The 16,984-nt window shown below is 40.7% G+C and overlaps 1 protein-coding gene and 2 long non-coding RNA genes across 10 annotated transcripts in view; 1 reads left to right on the top strand and 2 right to left on the bottom strand.

The window, feature by feature from the left end:
• The window catches only part of TCF20 (transcription factor 20), a 130,129-nt gene extending 113,725 nt beyond the window's left edge, over window positions 1–16,404 (top strand). For 6 of the 8 annotated variants that reach the window (XM_068191440.1, XM_068191436.1, XM_068191437.1 and 3 more), the window contains 4 exons: window positions 1,332–1,425; window positions 8,119–8,168; window positions 11,175–11,302; window positions 15,078–16,404. In XM_068191440.1, the coding sequence (XP_068047541.1) occupies window positions 1,332–1,425; window positions 8,119–8,168; window positions 11,175–11,258 (228 nt within the window). In that variant the 3' untranslated portion in view covers window positions 11,259–11,302; window positions 15,078–16,404. The remainder of the gene's footprint in view (window positions 1–1,331; window positions 1,426–8,118; window positions 8,169–11,174; window positions 11,303–15,077) is intronic. The other 2 variants (XM_068191434.1, XM_068191435.1) reach the window with 2 other exon arrangements.
• On the bottom strand, window positions 162–8,436 carry LOC137474682 (uncharacterized). Its single transcript, XR_010999451.1, has 2 exons — window positions 8,012–8,436; window positions 162–7,979 (listed from the first exon to the last, which is right to left on the bottom strand). It is a non-coding gene; the product is annotated as an uncharacterized lncRNA (long non-coding RNA).
• On the bottom strand, window positions 11,366–15,078 carry LOC137474681 (uncharacterized). Its single transcript, XR_010999450.1, has 2 exons — window positions 14,505–15,078; window positions 11,366–14,422 (listed from the first exon to the last, which is right to left on the bottom strand). It is a non-coding gene; the product is annotated as an uncharacterized lncRNA (long non-coding RNA).
• Window positions 16,405–16,984: the final 580 nt, after the last annotated feature.

The following is a 16,984-nucleotide window of genomic DNA, read 5'->3' as shown; positions in this document are numbered from 1 at the left end:
CCCGAGTGGTGAGAAAGGCGTGCTCGTGTCCAGTGCCAGGTGCGCTGCTGGCTTGAGCACAGCTGCTCGTGTGCGGTACAGGTGCAGCTCGCTGGTAGCAGCAGTCAAGCAGTGTAGTTTGACACTGGCTTTTCCGGTAGCAGCAGTGATTTTAGATCATGTCGTCATCCCTGTGTGCAGGCGCGGACCAAAGGCAACTTCTCACAGCCTGAATTCAAGGGAATTGTACCAATTATACAGGGCCTTATTATGGTGTTGGTTGTATTTAGCAGAATAAACAAAATTCCTGTCTTTTTAAAGTATGATTCAAAAATTATGGTAGTTCCTCTCTTCGTTTTCTGCCAGTCGTTAATTCACTTTTTAATTTTTAAATAGTAGCAGTCTCCTAGCATTTGGTGAATTCTACCAGGTATGGCTACATCTTTTTCTAGGGGAAAAATGTCAACCTGTCAGAAATCAGCTGTCATCAGAATCAAATTAGTTAACAAAAATCACTTAGTGTATACATTCAAGAAATAAAATGGCTGTCTGAATGAGAAGTGCTCTAGAATTTCTTCCTTAGGTCATTTCGTAAGTCATTCAGGATGAAGTAAACGGGTGAAAGACTTTCTGCTTTCACAATTGTCTGATATTATGGTCAAATACATCATTGACGAGTTGAGCTAATAGGATTTAACTGATGAAAATTGAACGTGGTCATCTGATGAGTGTGAGCTGCTTTGACAATAATTGTATGAGCATCCTTGTTGCACTGCAGGTGTGTTTTTTTGGACATGTGCCATTTCTGTGATGATGAGGTGTTTTCCCATGATGACATCTTCTGCTCCAAAATAAACCCTTTTTGATCACCTGTGAAAAAACATTGAACTTGGCCATGTTCTTCTTCAACTGCTAGTGATAATGAGAATGATGTAACCAACTTACTTCTATGGTGGTGTCTTCTAAATCATTATTTGTCGTGCTAATTCTCCTTTTACAGCTGCTGTAGGCTCAAAAACACTCTTTTTCCTCCTATTTTAATAGTGATATCATTGTCGGGTACTGAAACACGGGCCAGTGAAACAGATTTGAGAAGTATTTCAAATTCTTTCTGGATGGCTGAACATTTGTATCTCTTGCCTGCTTAGCACAACTGAAAAGTTTGTAGTTAGAAAGAGCTTATGTTGTTACTTGTTTGAAAAGCCTTTATTTGTATGGTGTAGAAAGATAGAGTTTAACATGATTTGTCAAAAAAAATGTGCTGGAATGTGCTTGATAAAATTCCCAGGAAAATACAGGTATTCAGAAAAATGGCTGCAATCTTCATTACTGTTTTTTGGTTTCCCTTTCAGAAATGTTCCCATTGCCAGGAACCAGGAGCCACCTTAGGCTGCTACAACAAAGGCTGCTCCTTCCGATACCATTACCCATGTGCCATCGATGCAGGTAGGAACAAATGACAACTGTATTCCATAATTACTCAAAGCATATGACACTAAATAATTCTGAGGTACTTTACAAATTACTCCCTCTCAGTTTTTCTCCTACTTTGAAGATAAAGTAATAAAAAATGGTGAAAAACGGCATGCGGTAAACGGCGTACAGTAACACACTGGGACAAGATGGAGCTTGTAATGAAAACTAATCTACCTGAAAGAGCAGAAAAACCCTGGTTTGGGGGAGTGCAGCTGCAGTGACTGAAATTTGGCTGCAGTGTGAGAACTGATCACTGTTTTCTTGCCAAAAATAGAAACCCTTTGTTAAAAGGATGTAAGTAAGCAGCAAGGGGTTTCTTCTTTCAGGGTTATACTCCTATGGGTGGTCCTAGAAAAGATTTCAAGTGTTTGTGTTTGTAGAGTCATCAGTACCATTTGCAGCACAACCATCCTTCTCCCTCCTAAGAAGCAGTCCAGCCAGTCTCTTGAGTAGGTTCAATTTTCATCCTTAGATAAACTAATTGTTTGGATGATACCATTTCCAGCTATGAGTCTGGGCTTGTGAGTTTGGTGGGTTTTGTGCAGTAATGACAGTTTTTCATGGAGATAAACTTTGTTCTTGGGTAAAAAAAAATTCAACCTCAGAGTAAATAATACCCCACTTTTCCAGTCCCCTGTCGCTCACTTCTGTCATACAAAACTTCGTCTGATAACAAGCAGGAAAGGATTCAAGATTACAGCTCTAGCCTGGAAAATAATTGCAGGCTTCCTGTTTGTTATTCCAATTCCCCAGCAAGCCACTTGTTCACCACCCATTTTATGCTGTTTTCCAAATGTTAGAGTATTTAAAGTAGGAATGCTCATTTCTGTATGACTGTATTGCACCTCTCGCTGTAAAGTCCCACCCTATTAGAGATGTGCATTTCATTCTAATAGGAATGTTACTTTTAAATTAATATTGCAGTGGAATATTCTAGTACCACAGGACTACTAGCAGAGGGAATCCTTGACTTCACATGAAGGAAAGATTATTAAGGTTGCAAAAATCACATACTCAAAAAATACCAGAAATAAGGGTGTCCATGTAAGTGTAATTTTGGTCTTTTATGAATCTATCTTATAGTAATCACCTAATTAAAGGCTGATATGTCTTTTCATAAGGCCCTACCTCAGCAATGGAGGGGTTCTCATTCATGAACATACGTTGTCCTCGCTGGATCTGTGTCATACTGCAGATGATTCCTTCTTGGTTCGGAAAGTAGAACTGGGAAATTTCCTATGATGTTCATCTCTGTCATGCCTGAAAGTTTCATGAACATTAATAAACTTGTTTTGGTACAGTGAGTTTGAGACACACAATCACCAATCAGATTCACATTCATGTTGTGTTTAGTATGTATTTGTTTCTGGTTTGTGACTTGCCCTTTTCAATACCACAAAGAAACAAAAATTATAGTGAATGTTCCCAATAATTTGAGGGCTTAATTTAAATTCATGTTTTACTAGATACAGTATGTTGCATTTTCTGGGTTCTGAATTCAGATACTCTTGTTTTTCTTCAGCTGTATTAACTCTACTCCACTTGTTAACTCTACTCCACTTCAGCAAATGTAGGATTCTCCAAAATGAGAAATGTACTGAACAATCATGACTGATTCCCAAGAGCAGTTCTGTGTCATGCATGGAAGAGGCAGCATCATGTACAAAAACCAGTATATAATCATACTATTTAGTCCATTTTAAATGTAACATGTCTGCTATATAATGTGCAGACCTGGGTTAGATTAAATTTGGCTATTTTTCACTTTTGTCTTGACTTTGCAACCTGTGAGATTTTTTTAGAGTAGCTTTTTGTGTTTCAAGTTCCAAGGCTATGCTTACTTCTTTTTCTTTTAATTTTGTTATGAAACATCATGTTGTCATGTGGCCATCTGTTGGAGTGCACAATTCCAAGCTAATTTCTCCCTCCTTTGAGTAATACGGCAGTAATAAAGTGCAAGAGCTGCATGGAGATGGGATACTTAGACTGTGAATTTCACAAACATATTTAAAAAATAGTGGAGGAGTTGGTAAAACTGGCGAGTCTCTGGTTTCACTTCAGGAAGAGTATGGTTTAGTGAGAACAAAATACTTAATTGGTGCTTTTTAAAATACATTTTCCTATCTGTTTCTTTTCGTCTGTATGTCTGATGTGTTGTTCTCTTTGGCTTCTCATACCAACCACAGGTCTTTTAGCTAGTTGGTCTCAGGCCCCTCTTTACAAATTTCTTACTCCAGTCTCTCTATAAGACCCAATTCCTCCTAATTCTTTCTGGCATTTCCTTTTTCCAGTTTTCTAGCTCTCACTCTGGCTTCTTCTTCTCTGCTCTTACTTCACCTCCTTCTCTCCTTTATTGTTTCTAGTTCTTTTTTCTCTCTGGGCTTTGTTACTGCCAGTTGGTTCTCCTAACTCACCTCCTTGTTACACCTCACCCTGCTAGTCCTGGTTTGTTCCTGTATATTGTCCTTCATATTCTCCGTTTCACCTTTCTATGCCTTTTTCCAGTTAGTTCTTTGTCTTAGCCTTCTGCTGGCACTCATCCTTAATTTCCTGATCCTGACTTCTAGTAGCACTGGTCTCCCTCCTGTTAGCCTCCATTCTTTCTGTATCTTGATTGCCTTTCTCAGTACTGTTCTCACTTCTGCCTGCTGCCTAGCTTCCCATTTTGCAGTTTTGAAATGATCACTTTCTTCTTTTGGGTTCCTTGAGTCTTAGAAATGTCCTCTGACAGCTTCACTGCTTTTGGATCTGGTGCCAGAATCTGGTGGCAGAGGTTCATTTACAGGAAAGGCCTGATCACCCTCAACCAGAAGTATATTTGGTGGGATTTTTAAAAGTACCTAGCTACTAAAATCTAATAGGCTTCTTCAGAGGATGTGCACATGAAAATCCCCATATTGCTTTTCAAAGAGTTGTGTTTGCTGGTTTTGTGGTAGCTGGCAAGGGTGTGCCTTAGCTAAAGTCCAGGTCCTACTGAAAATCAGGATATTGTAGAGCTTTTCATAGAAAAAATCCTGGGATGCTTATCATGGGTGGAATAACTTTTTTCCAAGAAAGAGTTTTAAGGAAATTGTTTGGCTGCTTCAGCTGAAGGTTTCAACCAAAACAAATAAAGTCCCGGCTTGAAGTAGATTCTCAGCATTTAAAATTTCAGCCTGATGGTGTGACAGTAAAGACCTTGTTTGCAGTTGTTTTTATCTGTGGGTGTAATCAAGCTGTCTTAACCTATAGACACTCTTACAATAAATCTGTGTAAAAGAAATAAGCATGCTATAGGGCATAAGATCTGATTTTCATTTATGACCAAGCAGAAAATGTAGGCTTCCTTGAGAAACAAATCAACATTATTTCTCTTTGCTCAGCCTGTAAACTCTTTTTATTGGTTTTGCAGTTCTACTATATTTCTGTAGTGGAACTGTACAGGTGCTTCTCAGCTTCCTTGAGCTCAGTGGTAGTTCCATTTTGAAATCAACCATCCTGCTTTGAAGGATGGTGCCACCTTGCTTTATTTAGGATCTGTCACAGATCTGTTCTGAATCCTTAGAAGTTTGTGTTAACATTTACAAGGGCTTTCAGGCTTTTGGAATATGTATGACTGGATTTGTATCTCAAAGAAATAAAGCCAAACAGAAAACACTTGCTAGAGTGTTTTTTAGGGTATGTTGAGTCATACGCACTTGGTTTGTCTGAATTCCTGGAAGTGCCCGTGCCTTAGTTGAGATGAAGTACCCATGTTGTATTTTGAAGCAGTTGCAGTGTGATCTGAAGCGTTTTGCCTTTGCATCCACGTGGGTTAGAAGTTGGTCCCTGTCAGTTACTGTGCCTCATGAAAGGCAGTAGGTTTTTGGGAAAGGGCTGGAGGCTGGAATATGTCAAATGGCTTCAGTTCCTTGCAGCCCTGAAGACAGCCCTGGGGTGGGACTTGGGCTCTGGCTTCTGCGCCAATGGTCAGTGTCCAACCCCACCCCGGTGAGGAGCCAGGCTTTGCCCCGCTGTTGCTAATTGCGTGCTGTGCAAGGCACGTGGCTACACAAGTTGCCAATTGGTACATATGGATGCTTTTATATAGCATAATTCAGGCTGTCTTTTAATTTCCTTTCATAGAAAATAGTCTTTGGCAATATAGGGTGTAAGAGAGCTGAACATTTCTTAGCCATTTACATAAAAATCAAGATCAGTAGTGCCACTTAAGTAATTTTTGTATGGAAATGACTGTGGTTAACATTGTCTGTGTTTGGCTTTCATCTGTCCAAATTTATGAAGAGCCTCTGATGTCTCAAGATAACTTAGTCCTAGGGATGTCTCCATGGAAACAGGATCTTTGTTTTCTGAAATTTTATATCCTCTCCCTCCGCTTGTTCCTCCCCACCTGGAGTCAGATCCTGATGGTTGCAGCACACTTGTCCCTACAACATATATCACAGGCAGTTCCACTTCCAGAAGATTTTTGACTGTAAATTAGGAAAAGATTAACAGGAAAATAAAATTGATTTTCAGAGAACAGAAATCCTGTGTCTTCACAAGTATCATTAAAGATGAGTAACAGGCACTACACAGAGGGTGAGACAAAAGTATGAAGCTTGTAGAAGAATAATTGCTTCTATTAGAAGTGTTTAGGTTTTCCCTGACTACTTTATGGAGAAAAATATGTGGAAACAAGGACAAGTCTCAGTTCTTTTCCCTTTCTGCCACAATGAGCTGATCATAGCTCTGTGTCTGCTGACTTCATGACAAATCGTAATCTGTTATATAAAATACTTGGAACTCCTAACCAAAATCCAGGCCAGCTTTGTAATGATGAACAATTTCTGCCTTATTTGTATTCAGCTGATTTTCTGCAGTGTGCTGATGACATTTTTCATAGTTGTCCTTTAACAGAAACAAAAAAAAAAGCTATTAATTTGATCTGCTATTAGTATTTGCAACAAAAATGCTGACCTTAGTAAGAAATTGAGCTCCATACACAGATCAGGCATTAGGTGCAAGGTTTCTGGCACTTCTTCCTGATCCTTGTACAATCTTTCTTTCTGATGTACTAGCTAAAGAACTGCATTCATTACCCATGTTGGTTTTCCAACAAAGAAGAAAACTCCATTCTGTTCTAACATACTGTGTATGTTTTTGATGATTGCTCTGTATATTTTTGATGATTGCTGTATTATGCAGTGATAATTCATGCTGTAGTCTAAGTGTACCATTCCTGCCCTTATAATGAGAAGACATTTTATTTATTTCCTGTGATTTGCTAATGCTGCATTTGAAATTATCTGTGGCAGGACTAAGGGTTTTACTCCCCTTTGCTAAAATCTCTCAAGTTACTTAGCCTCTTGCATGCTGTTTCCCTTTGATTCAGGCCAGAGGCATTCATGTGGAAACATTAAGCATTCCATAGCAGAGGGATGCTCTGCCAAAGCTTGGGTATCTAGAAAGCTTTTCCCTCAAGCTTTAGTTCCAGTCTCCTGCTGTCTGCTAAACTCTTCCAGCAGATTGAAACAGCAGGTAGCACTGGTTATGCTACATACTTAAGAGCGTTTTAAATTAGCACATCTTAGTTACCATTGCACTTCTCTACTTGTGAGCTCTTGGGGTGTGTTGGAGTAGGCAGGAGGTCGTAAGCACCTCGCTCAATTCTCCGGGGATGCGTTTGTCAGTCCTGCTGAGGTGGGGATGGGTGCTTAGTCCTGCTCATGAGGTGACAGTGACAGCCTGGGGTCAGCCTCTGATGCTAGAGGCAATTGGAACCGAGTGGTATCAGGCGTTTGGGCAGGTTGAGAGGTGACCCTGCAATTCAAGGTGCCCAGGGGAGGCAGCAGAGTGCTCTGAGGGGAGTGCTGCTTTTTCCTGTGGCTGAAGTTCTGGGAGCTGCCGACTTGCACCACTTAGAGGCATAGTCTGGGAAGGAGGGTGTGAGGAGAAGCAATCCATACTCTGGCAGTGCTAAATAAGTGCTCTGCAAATGGCAGTATTGCTTAATTTGTTCCTAATAAACAGTTGCATATAGTTGTCTCACTGTACGTAATATCTTTAAATAATTAACAAAACTATTTTTAGATCATAGAAGCTTCACATATAAGATTCATGAAAGCAGATCTAAGAGTAGCATGAGTGACCAGACTACCAGACATAGTGTCACGGTGTAAACTTACCACCAGGATTTGCGATTGCAAGTTGATTGTATGCGATGCGATTGCATTGTATACACCCATACCTAGAGACACACACCCCTTCTCTCCCTGATGTTGGCAGGGCCTTGGGGTAAGGGTGAAAGGCAGCATTTGTACTATGAAATGCAGGGATTGGCTGTTCAGATTGGATGAATGTGTCCCCATCTTCCGTGTGCTAAAGTGAAGAAGGCTGGAATAGCTGAAGGGGGTTGGGATACAGGATTGTAGGCTTGCTGTTGTCATTCTTACTGCATACAGATCATAGGGAAAACCAAGGCTGCTTGGTAATCCGAGCAACATCGTCACTTGGGGTGTTCAGTTACTTTGTTTGCTAAAACTTTGGGGGTGGAAGGAATGAACCTGCTAATAACAAAGTATTCCTATGAGAGAACTTTGAATGAAAACTCTGTACCTGTGAGGCAAGGATAACCCATGTGATGTATTATTCAAGTTTGTTTTCATTTAAAAAATAATACTTTCCTGTCTTTTCCTCCTTTAGATTGTTTACTAAACGAAGAGAATTTCTCAGTGAGGTGCCCCAAGCACAAGGTAAGAATCCTCTCCTAGATTATACCTGGGTTTCCTGTTGCCCTCTTCTGGTTTCTAAATTTGGATTAGTAATTTTATTACCTGGATAATGTCTGTAGTCAGAGATGCTTTTAGTTCAATTATTCTGTGTTATATGCTTGTGGTAAATTCTGGGGGCAAACATCAGCTCAAGAAGACTACCAAGTTTAAGAAGATAAAAGTCTGTTCCATCTGCTCAGTGTTTCTTTAGATCCTTGATGACTCTTCAGAAAGCTCAGCTTCATTTCCTGAATTCAGTATGTTGCTCTCTATTCCTGTTTGAATGTTGCATTGAACTGTCAAGTTTTCTCCTTGGATTTACTGAGGATGCAAGGAAGAAGAAAAATTACTTTATGAAAAAAATCTTCTGGTTTTTGGAATCACCTTGTTCTAGTTTATCAGTAGTAACTAGACTGAGTCCAACCACTCAGCCTTCAGTGGATCTGTGGGGTTGTTCTGTACATCTTTGGCTCGTCAGAAGACCCCTATGCTGCTTCTGCCCAGGGTCTGGGCATTCTTAACGATTGTCCCCAGAGCCTACAAACACAGTGGTGCAAAGCGCTGTCTGCATGGCAAGGGGGGACATGTTAGACAATACATACTCTCTTGTAGCCATAAGTAACGGTATGCAGTGGTGGGAATACCCCTCCCAGCCCTTAAGGGAGGATACATCCCTGGGAGATTGTGCACACACCAGTCTTCCAGTTTTAAATGGTCAGAGAGTTTCCAGAAAAAAACAACTATTTTTTTTGTTTATTCAAATAATATTCTTCTTATTCAACTGCATATCCAGTTGAATACAGCAGGAATTGGGCAAGAGTTTGGATGGCTTGTGCCGAAAAGGAAATGATAATAGGGAAGAACTGTGTTGCTTTCTAGCAGGGATTACTCTCCATCTAGTTCTTGTCTGCAGATCCCTGCCTAGAATTAGACTGACATCTGGTGGTCTTTTGTTTTCACAGCTTATTCTTAATCTGTCTTTTGTAAACATAAAGGAACTAGCCTCATGTTCCTTTCTGGATGTTCTACCACAAAATTATGTACTTCTACACACGTATTTAAAATGCACTGGAAGATTCAGTGCACATTCAGGCTCTTATCCAGAATTGAATTTTCATTAAATAAAAGAAAATAAATTATTCTGCACAACTTTGGAATAATGTTGACAATGTACAGCAAGCTTAAATTAATGCATTAATGCTACAAGAACCTGCAGAACTTGCCAAACAAAAATGGGAAGGATGAGCTCCCCTTTCTGTGTAACAACTGCCCAAGTGCCACCCTCTGCTCAACTTTGGATACTTGACTAAAGATAATTGGAGCATGTCCTGGGTTTGGATGGGATAGTTATTTTCTTCTTGGTACTTAGTTGCCAGCTGGGGTTAAACTATTACAGAGGGTTGTGTATTTGAGGGCTGTTTCCTTTTTGCTGCCTGTTCCCTGAAGTATTCCAGGGAAATATAGTGTTACATAGATGGCTTGGGTCACTGCTGCTGTATGGGAGCGCTTTGCAGTGATGGTGCTCAAACCGTGAAAGAAAAGAACTGGTTTAGATTCAAGCAAAGAATCCAGCTTTTCAGAGAAAATTCTGAGAAGACATATGGATTCCTGAAGTAATCTTGCAGGATGGGAGTGGGACAACTACCAATTAAGTTCATAACGGTTCTTCACGAGGCAATAAAATTTTGAATACTATTGAAGAACTATCCCACTGCAAATCACTTTCTTTATTGCGTCAAAAACAAAAATTCAACACCAGCAGCCTTTATTTGACACTGAAGTTTGCAGACTTTTGCTTAGTAAAGACACAAGTAATTTCTTTGAAGCCAAGTAGAGTTTGCTTTGCTTTCTTTCTCTGCCCTCCCTGTGTGTTTCACGAATCATTACTGCTTTGTTCCCAATCCTTCTGCAGGGCAGAATATAAACTCACTCTGTTCCTTCCATTGTAGTGGCTGGAAAGGGGAATTCCAGACAGTGACAGTGCAGGAACAGGAAGGCTGAAAGCCATTGCTTTAGAATGATTGGAGAACAAATTGCATCAATATTTTTGCATGACATGAGTATGAGCAATTGAGAGGAAGAAAGACTTTGAATCAGTCTGTTGAAAGCCATGCTTTTAGGTAACGCCAGTGTAGCACTATTAGCAAATTAGTAACTGTCTCATAGCTCACTCTGCTGTTCTGTAGCTAATGGGTGGAGGAGCTAACTTGATAAATCTCCAGCATTAAGTGTCCCAGTATAGGGCCTCTTACCCTTTGACAGTCTGTGCCTCACACCAGTAAATACACTTCATCACAATAAGCGACTCCTGGAGAGCAAAGGTGCTTCTTGCCTCATTAACTGTGCTTGACACTTAGGCCATAAGCAAGCTGAGTCCAGAGGGGACTGGTCCTGCCTTTCCACGTGCTCCTCAGTGAGCTTTTCCATTTCCTTCTGTCAGGATTGATGCTTCAACCATCTATGTCCTGAATGTGCTACTTAAGTAAAATATCAGCTTTTATCACAGGGAAAATGCTGTCTGAAAACTGTCATCTTTTGAAGGGTTCCTCTCACAGATCCAGCTGGCTCTATCTACATCACAGCAAGTGAGGTTGCAACAGACCTGATGAGGATGCTGAGCCGTGGAGAGGCTATAAAGGGGATGGGATACCTCACCTTTTGGTGGTTCAGCCATCTTAGATTGTCTTAAGCCAACTGTTTGGGCAATTTTTAAGTGATGCTTCTCAGCTTGTTCTACCTTTTTGTGTTAAATTCTGTGTTTCTTAAAATTAACCAGGCTTTCATATCTCAGACTCTGCTTTTGTGGAATTACCTGCTTTTGTCTTGGGGAAAACTCTGTCTGAAAAGTCTATTTCTGACTCCAATACTGACTTCTCTCTTTCTCTCTCTCTCTCTCTCTCTCATTTTCTGTATGTTCCCTTTCCCTACCCCTGTCTTCCGTTTCTCCCTCTTTTTCTTTTTCCTCTGTTTGGCTTGCTGGTTCGTCAGCCCCTCCTTCCTTGCTCTCTTCCCTCCTTGCAGAACAAGATGGTGAAAGGCAGCCTCAGCACAGAGCAGTCGGAGCGGGGGTGAGGGGGGAAGTGTACTCCTGGGAATGGATATAAAAGCAAGCACAGGTGAGTGGGGGAGAGCTTCCAGTTCCACCTGCTGTCTTATATCCACTGTCTTCCCCATTTCAAGAGAAATCAAGGTGCTTTTGTATATATTCAGAAAATTTGTAATATTTTTTTTTTCCTCTGCTACCATCCTGTTCTTTTTTTTTTGTATTTCTGTAGCAGTTCCTTCTGTTAAACAATGAAAGGCAAAGCTTGTTAGCTGTTACAACTACCTGATTGCTCTCTCAGCTAAACCAGTGGCAGAAATTTGTATCATGTCCATAAGGATATGAAGGTTTTTTCCTGTGAGTCTCAGAGTAGTTAGTAAGCTTCTGTATAAATAAAGTTAAAGTATCTTAAACTCTATATGTAAGGAATAAATAATATTGATGAGTTCAGGATTATTGTAACCAGGATTCCTGTTTTCTGGAAATGTAGATAGATCCAGGGATAAGTAAATCAGTCTTAGCAGGACCCCACTGTGTTTCTTTTAGCCCAGCATTTTTCTCTATTTTGAAAACAGACATGGGGCATAGAAGGTAGAACTGTATCCAGAAGTGGTCACAGTTCCATAACTTTCTAATGTGCCCCAAGTTCCTCACTGCACTTCCTTCCTGCCTCCTCCTTTGTCTAGGCCCAGCATTCATACAGCCAGGTGAGAACTTGGTTGGGAATTCAAGTTGTCTGAAACAGCTTTTTGCCATGTTAGCATCAGAGCTGGGTCATTTTCCTAATCTGGTTCACATTGTAGCTGGGAAAATACACTGGCACAAGGAGGGAGTAGCACTGAGGTGGGAGTTAGCACCCAGGGAATGGGATGAGGTTGGGACTTCTTATTTCTTACTCAATTGCAAGTACGTTGCAGTTCAAAGGCAACAGGGTGGATTAAAATGAAATAAATGTTCGGTTTCAAATTAATACTTGTTGGCACCCTGTCCATGAAACTGCAGTCCAAGAAGGTCTCTTGCCTTCATTTCACTACTCAGTTGCATTTCTTACTCAAGCTGTTTGCTTCTCTGTCTTTTTCTTGCAATCATACAGGGGAACTTGCTCTTTTGTGTCAGTTCTTGGAACTGCTGATGGTAATCCCCTTCCTTCACTGCCGTTCCCTTGCTTCCCAGGCACCTCCCTGACTTAAAATCTTTCCTGTTTTTCAAGTAAAGTTACTATGAAGTACTTCTAATGGTGTTCTGTGTGAAGGATGAGAGATTAATTAGAAGATTGTGGGGTTTTGGTGCACTAGCAGAAGACGGGTAGTGTCCCATATAAACACTTTTTGTAGACTGACGGCTGACTTGCTTTAGCTCAGCTGTGTTCTGTGACTTTCCATTTTTAATAGCATTCGTTCTTGGCTTTGGAGTGTTGTTTTAACAGTTACCATGTAAACAGTATTTAACAGTATTCAGTGTTTGAGTAGCTTTCTCCTTCCATGGTAAAGGTCGCTGGGATTCCTTTAAGCTTTTCTCTTTTCTTTAAAATGTAACAGGTAATGTAATTCATAATGTTAAAGCAGAACTGGAGTCCCACAGCCCAAGTGCCTCTTCTGGCTATTTAACACTAGGGAAGTCTGGGCCATTCCTTTAAGGTACTGGCAAACATTACTGTGTCCCAGAGACCTTTACAAAGCTTTGTTCCCTGCATTATTTTCCAGTCCTAGCTCTTTTTTAATATATCATAGGAATGTCTTGACTTAAGACCTTGTAGGCTGTGTAATCTCTGCACTGTGTTCACTGTATGCTCTAGATATCTCTCTTAAGGCATCATTTCTTTCAAAATCCACTTTTGCCTCAAGTAATTCGTACCAGAAGGTCCTATTTAGCCACCTCTTTCAATGTTCAGAATGTCTTAAAAATTAAGTTCTCCAATTCCAACCTGATCTTACATTCTAAAACAAAAGCCATGCAAATCTAAAAGATCCTTATAACAACAACAAAAAATAATTGTTGTATTACTGTGATAATTAAAGAACTTCAGGGGAATTCTGTAGCAGTCCAGGTAGTACTGGAACTGTCCTTCTGCTGGCCTTAGTGTAAGATACAATGGATACTCAGTTGTGAGATTATTGGGCTGTTTTAGTCCTGATTCACTCCCAGGCCTAGCAAGTTAAGAAAAATCCTGCATGTTGGATAACATCCAGGCAAGTCAGTGTATTCTGTCTTCGTTGCTTCTCTCTCCCTGAGCCAGTTGCCTCTAGAACATTTGGATAAAGTCCAGATCTGGAGAGTGACTGTGAGAGCAAGTCTGGTGCTCTGGATCTTGTCCAGGAACGAGGCAGGACTCTGTGTGTTGAGCCTGTTTCTTCCCTGAGCCAGTGCCTAATGCTCTGGACCAATTCCAGGCATGGGCAAGCTGCAGTTGTACAGGAGCCAGAGACAGCAACACGGCCTTGACACTCCTTCAGTGAGGGCTCGCAGTTGCGCAGTAATGAAACCACAAAGGGCAGCTGCCTGAACTCTCTGGGAACCTTCCCCTCTCCTCTTCAGCTGCTGCTCCATGACCTTGCCCGTCTCGTTTTCGTATGTGCTTGCCTGACTCTTTACTCACTCTCAGCCTGGCACCCCTGGATGGGGGATATTTGCAGCCAAGAGTTGGGCTTGCTGGGATGTAATCTAATTGATGTGCTGATGATCAGAGCAGTATTGACTTCTGCATCACACTTAGTTAGTGTTCCTGGAGTTTAACTGCCAGCTATGAACAAACATGGGTGTTACTTTGCTCCCAGGAACACCTCTAACTCTGTAAACCGCTTTCCATATGCATCACTTCTGGTGCAAGTTCTTTTCCCAGGCTCACTAGCTGGTAGGAAGGGATTTATCTAAGTCATATCTAAGTAACCTTACTAAATAAATAAATTGCTGTTGGGCTCACTTGTGTTACAGGATAAGGGAAGGAAGGAATACATTATTTCAAGCTTTGCTGTCTCTCTATGCAGAGTAAGAATGAGAACCCTAACTTAGAGAAATAAAATTTTAACTTTGTAGTTTCTCTTGTGAGCTGAGCCTCCACCAACTTAGTAAACTCCTGAAGTTCATTTTCTCCCCTCAGAGAATTTCTGGACAGGGAGAACATGTGCCAAGCACTTGGACATTTCCACATTTGTCTTGAAAGACATCACAAGCTTAGTCCTTCTATGAACTGTCTCTGTAATACGAAAATTAGATCAAAAAAGCAGCAGGAAGAAATATCACCTGCCTTCAATTAGTTAAACCACACACAGCTTTACCTTTAGCTGGTGAAATCTGGCAGTTTCCCAGGTTTGGTTCCTGGACTCCTGTAATTTTGATACTAGTTTCACTATCTGCTACATATTCACTGGAAACCACCATTGGATGGTAGCAGCGTGGCCCATAGGGGAACATTTGGGTGCAGTCCCTCATGGCATCCCAGGAGCTGTCGCCATGTAGGGACATGCTTGGCCCCTCTCTTTCCCAATCTCTCAGTCAATGTGAGGAGCAGACATGAGGTGAGTGAGCTCCTGCCTGGCTGCTGAAGGTAGAGGTTCTGTAAGAGTGCCATGCCGTTGTGGCACGGATCATCCTGTCATCCCAGACCTCCTTCAGAACTGGGCTTGTTTAATTTTTTTTTGCTGGTTGTTAAACGAAGAGTTTTTGTCACGTGGATTAGCTTTCCTGAGCTACTCGCCGTTGTGTATATCTGTTTTCAGTCCACAAAGCTAAAGAGCTCTTGGTGTTGCTGCTGTGGTAGGCTGCTGAGTGGCTTTTTCCAAAGCCTGAGAGGCCTGTTTGCAAATGGAGGGAAGGAACCATTCCAATATTATTTTGACTTTGTTTTTCAGGTTAGGCTGTTGAGATAAAAAGCGGTGGACATTCGTGACTGAATGGAATCTCTCCCACTGTGCAGCCATGCCCCCTCTCGACGTGCCTGCCAATGCCAGCACTTCCTTCATAAATTCTTACATCACACTCAAGACTGATGACATCACAGAATCTGACCAAGGAGTCTGAACCAGCTGTTTCCATGGACACAATCTCCATAGTGACAGTGGGGAGGGGAGGGGGAAAAAGGAAACAGGTGGGGGGAATTAAAGAGGGAGGGATAAATATATATATATATAAAGATCTATTTTTTAGTCTTGAAAGACTTTGTTTTAAATGAAAGGTGCGCTATATCCCTTTTGATTAAGATTTTAAAAACCCCATATAAATTAAAAAAGAAACCTATAGCTAAAGTAAATATTAAATCCAAAATTAAAGCAAGGCATGTGGAGCCTAACATTTTGTGGGAAAGAAAAGCAAAACTGGGAGTACTCCAAACAGGACTTGTCTCTCTTCCTCTTGCTTTCTTTCTCACAACATCTCACGAAATTCAGTTTTGAAAGGCAAATCAAATACTGATGAATTGTTTGTAGGGTTGTGGGAGGAAGGCTTGGATGATTGCAGGTAATTTGGTGTCAATAGTTGTGTCTGAGGGGTAGGGAGGTTTCCATTTTTGAGAAACACTACTAACAATGTAAGCTTCAACAACATCTGCAGATTCTTGGGTCGTGAGACTCATGAAGTAAGAGGTTGCTGCTGCTTGCTAGGTCCCATACACCTCATTGGTGTGGGAACACCTGTACCACACAGGGGAAGGGAGTATCTGCCCTGTGTGCAACAACGTGACCCCCAGATCATTCCAAGAAGCTGCCTTCAGTTTGGAAGGCAGGTGAGAGGAAGACATGGTTTACCTGCCAGATGGGGGAACGAGAGGAAGTCTAAATGTTGGTGGAGTCAATGTATCTTCACACTTATTGGAGTAAACCCACTTGGCCCTCTTTTTATTTTTATATTTTTGCTTTTCCTAAAGAAGGAAGAGGGAATGTCAGTGTAACAGCCTACACTATATGGTTATTTGGGGTCGTTTTTTTTTTTTTTTTTTGCTTTTTTTCCTTTTTATTCTTTTTTTTTTTTTTTTTTGTAAATTATGTAATTTTAAGCATTTGGGTTTTAGGAACAACAACAAAAAAATCATGTTTTTTTCTTGTTAAGGCCTTAAGAAAGGGGTTAGTGCATCTTTCAGGGGTCACTCTGCCATGGGAATAAAAATAGCTGTTTCACAAACAGTTTTATATAAAAAAAGCTTAAAAAAAACCAAAAAAACTAATAAACTTCATTTTAACCTTGTCTCCTTTTGTTTTGTGCGAACTTGATTTGTTTAAAAGGACAGAGACAGTACTATCTGCTGCTTTTTGGTTTCTTTGCCTTCATCGGTTCTGCCTTCAGTGATGACCTTCTGAACTGGCCCAGCAAGAGGAAGACCACAAAGGCTTTGACAAACTAAAGCTTAGGATTTGTTTGATGTTCCAAGTTAACAAGCCAATGACTGGATGAATTTTCTGTTCCTGTGAGTTGGTGGTATTTCACCAGGTCACTGACTTCTTTGACTCATAGGATGGTAGCATATCCTAGTGATATCAAACAGCGTGTTGTTTACTGGGAAGTCACTAGAGATAGGGATCTAACCAGCATGACATGGATGAAAAAATGGGGTTGATATTGTGGGGAGGGAAGAACTGTTTTAAAAGTTATGTACTGGATGCTTGCTCAACTACTCGCATTTTGGAGTATTCAGCACATAAAAATAAAATCTATGATAGCTCATATTAAGATATCTATTTTAACTCTATTTTTAAAAGATCGATTTAAATATTTGGGAGATAATTTGGCAGTTATTTATTTCTATAAGTTGCTACTCTCACTCATA

This window comes from Anomalospiza imberbis, chromosome 5, assembly GCF_031753505.1.
Source record: "Anomalospiza imberbis isolate Cuckoo-Finch-1a 21T00152 chromosome 5, ASM3175350v1, whole genome shotgun sequence".
Taxonomy (NCBI): domain Eukaryota; kingdom Metazoa; phylum Chordata; class Aves; order Passeriformes; family Viduidae; genus Anomalospiza; species Anomalospiza imberbis.
This window is presented reverse-complemented; position numbering and strand designations above follow the sequence as displayed.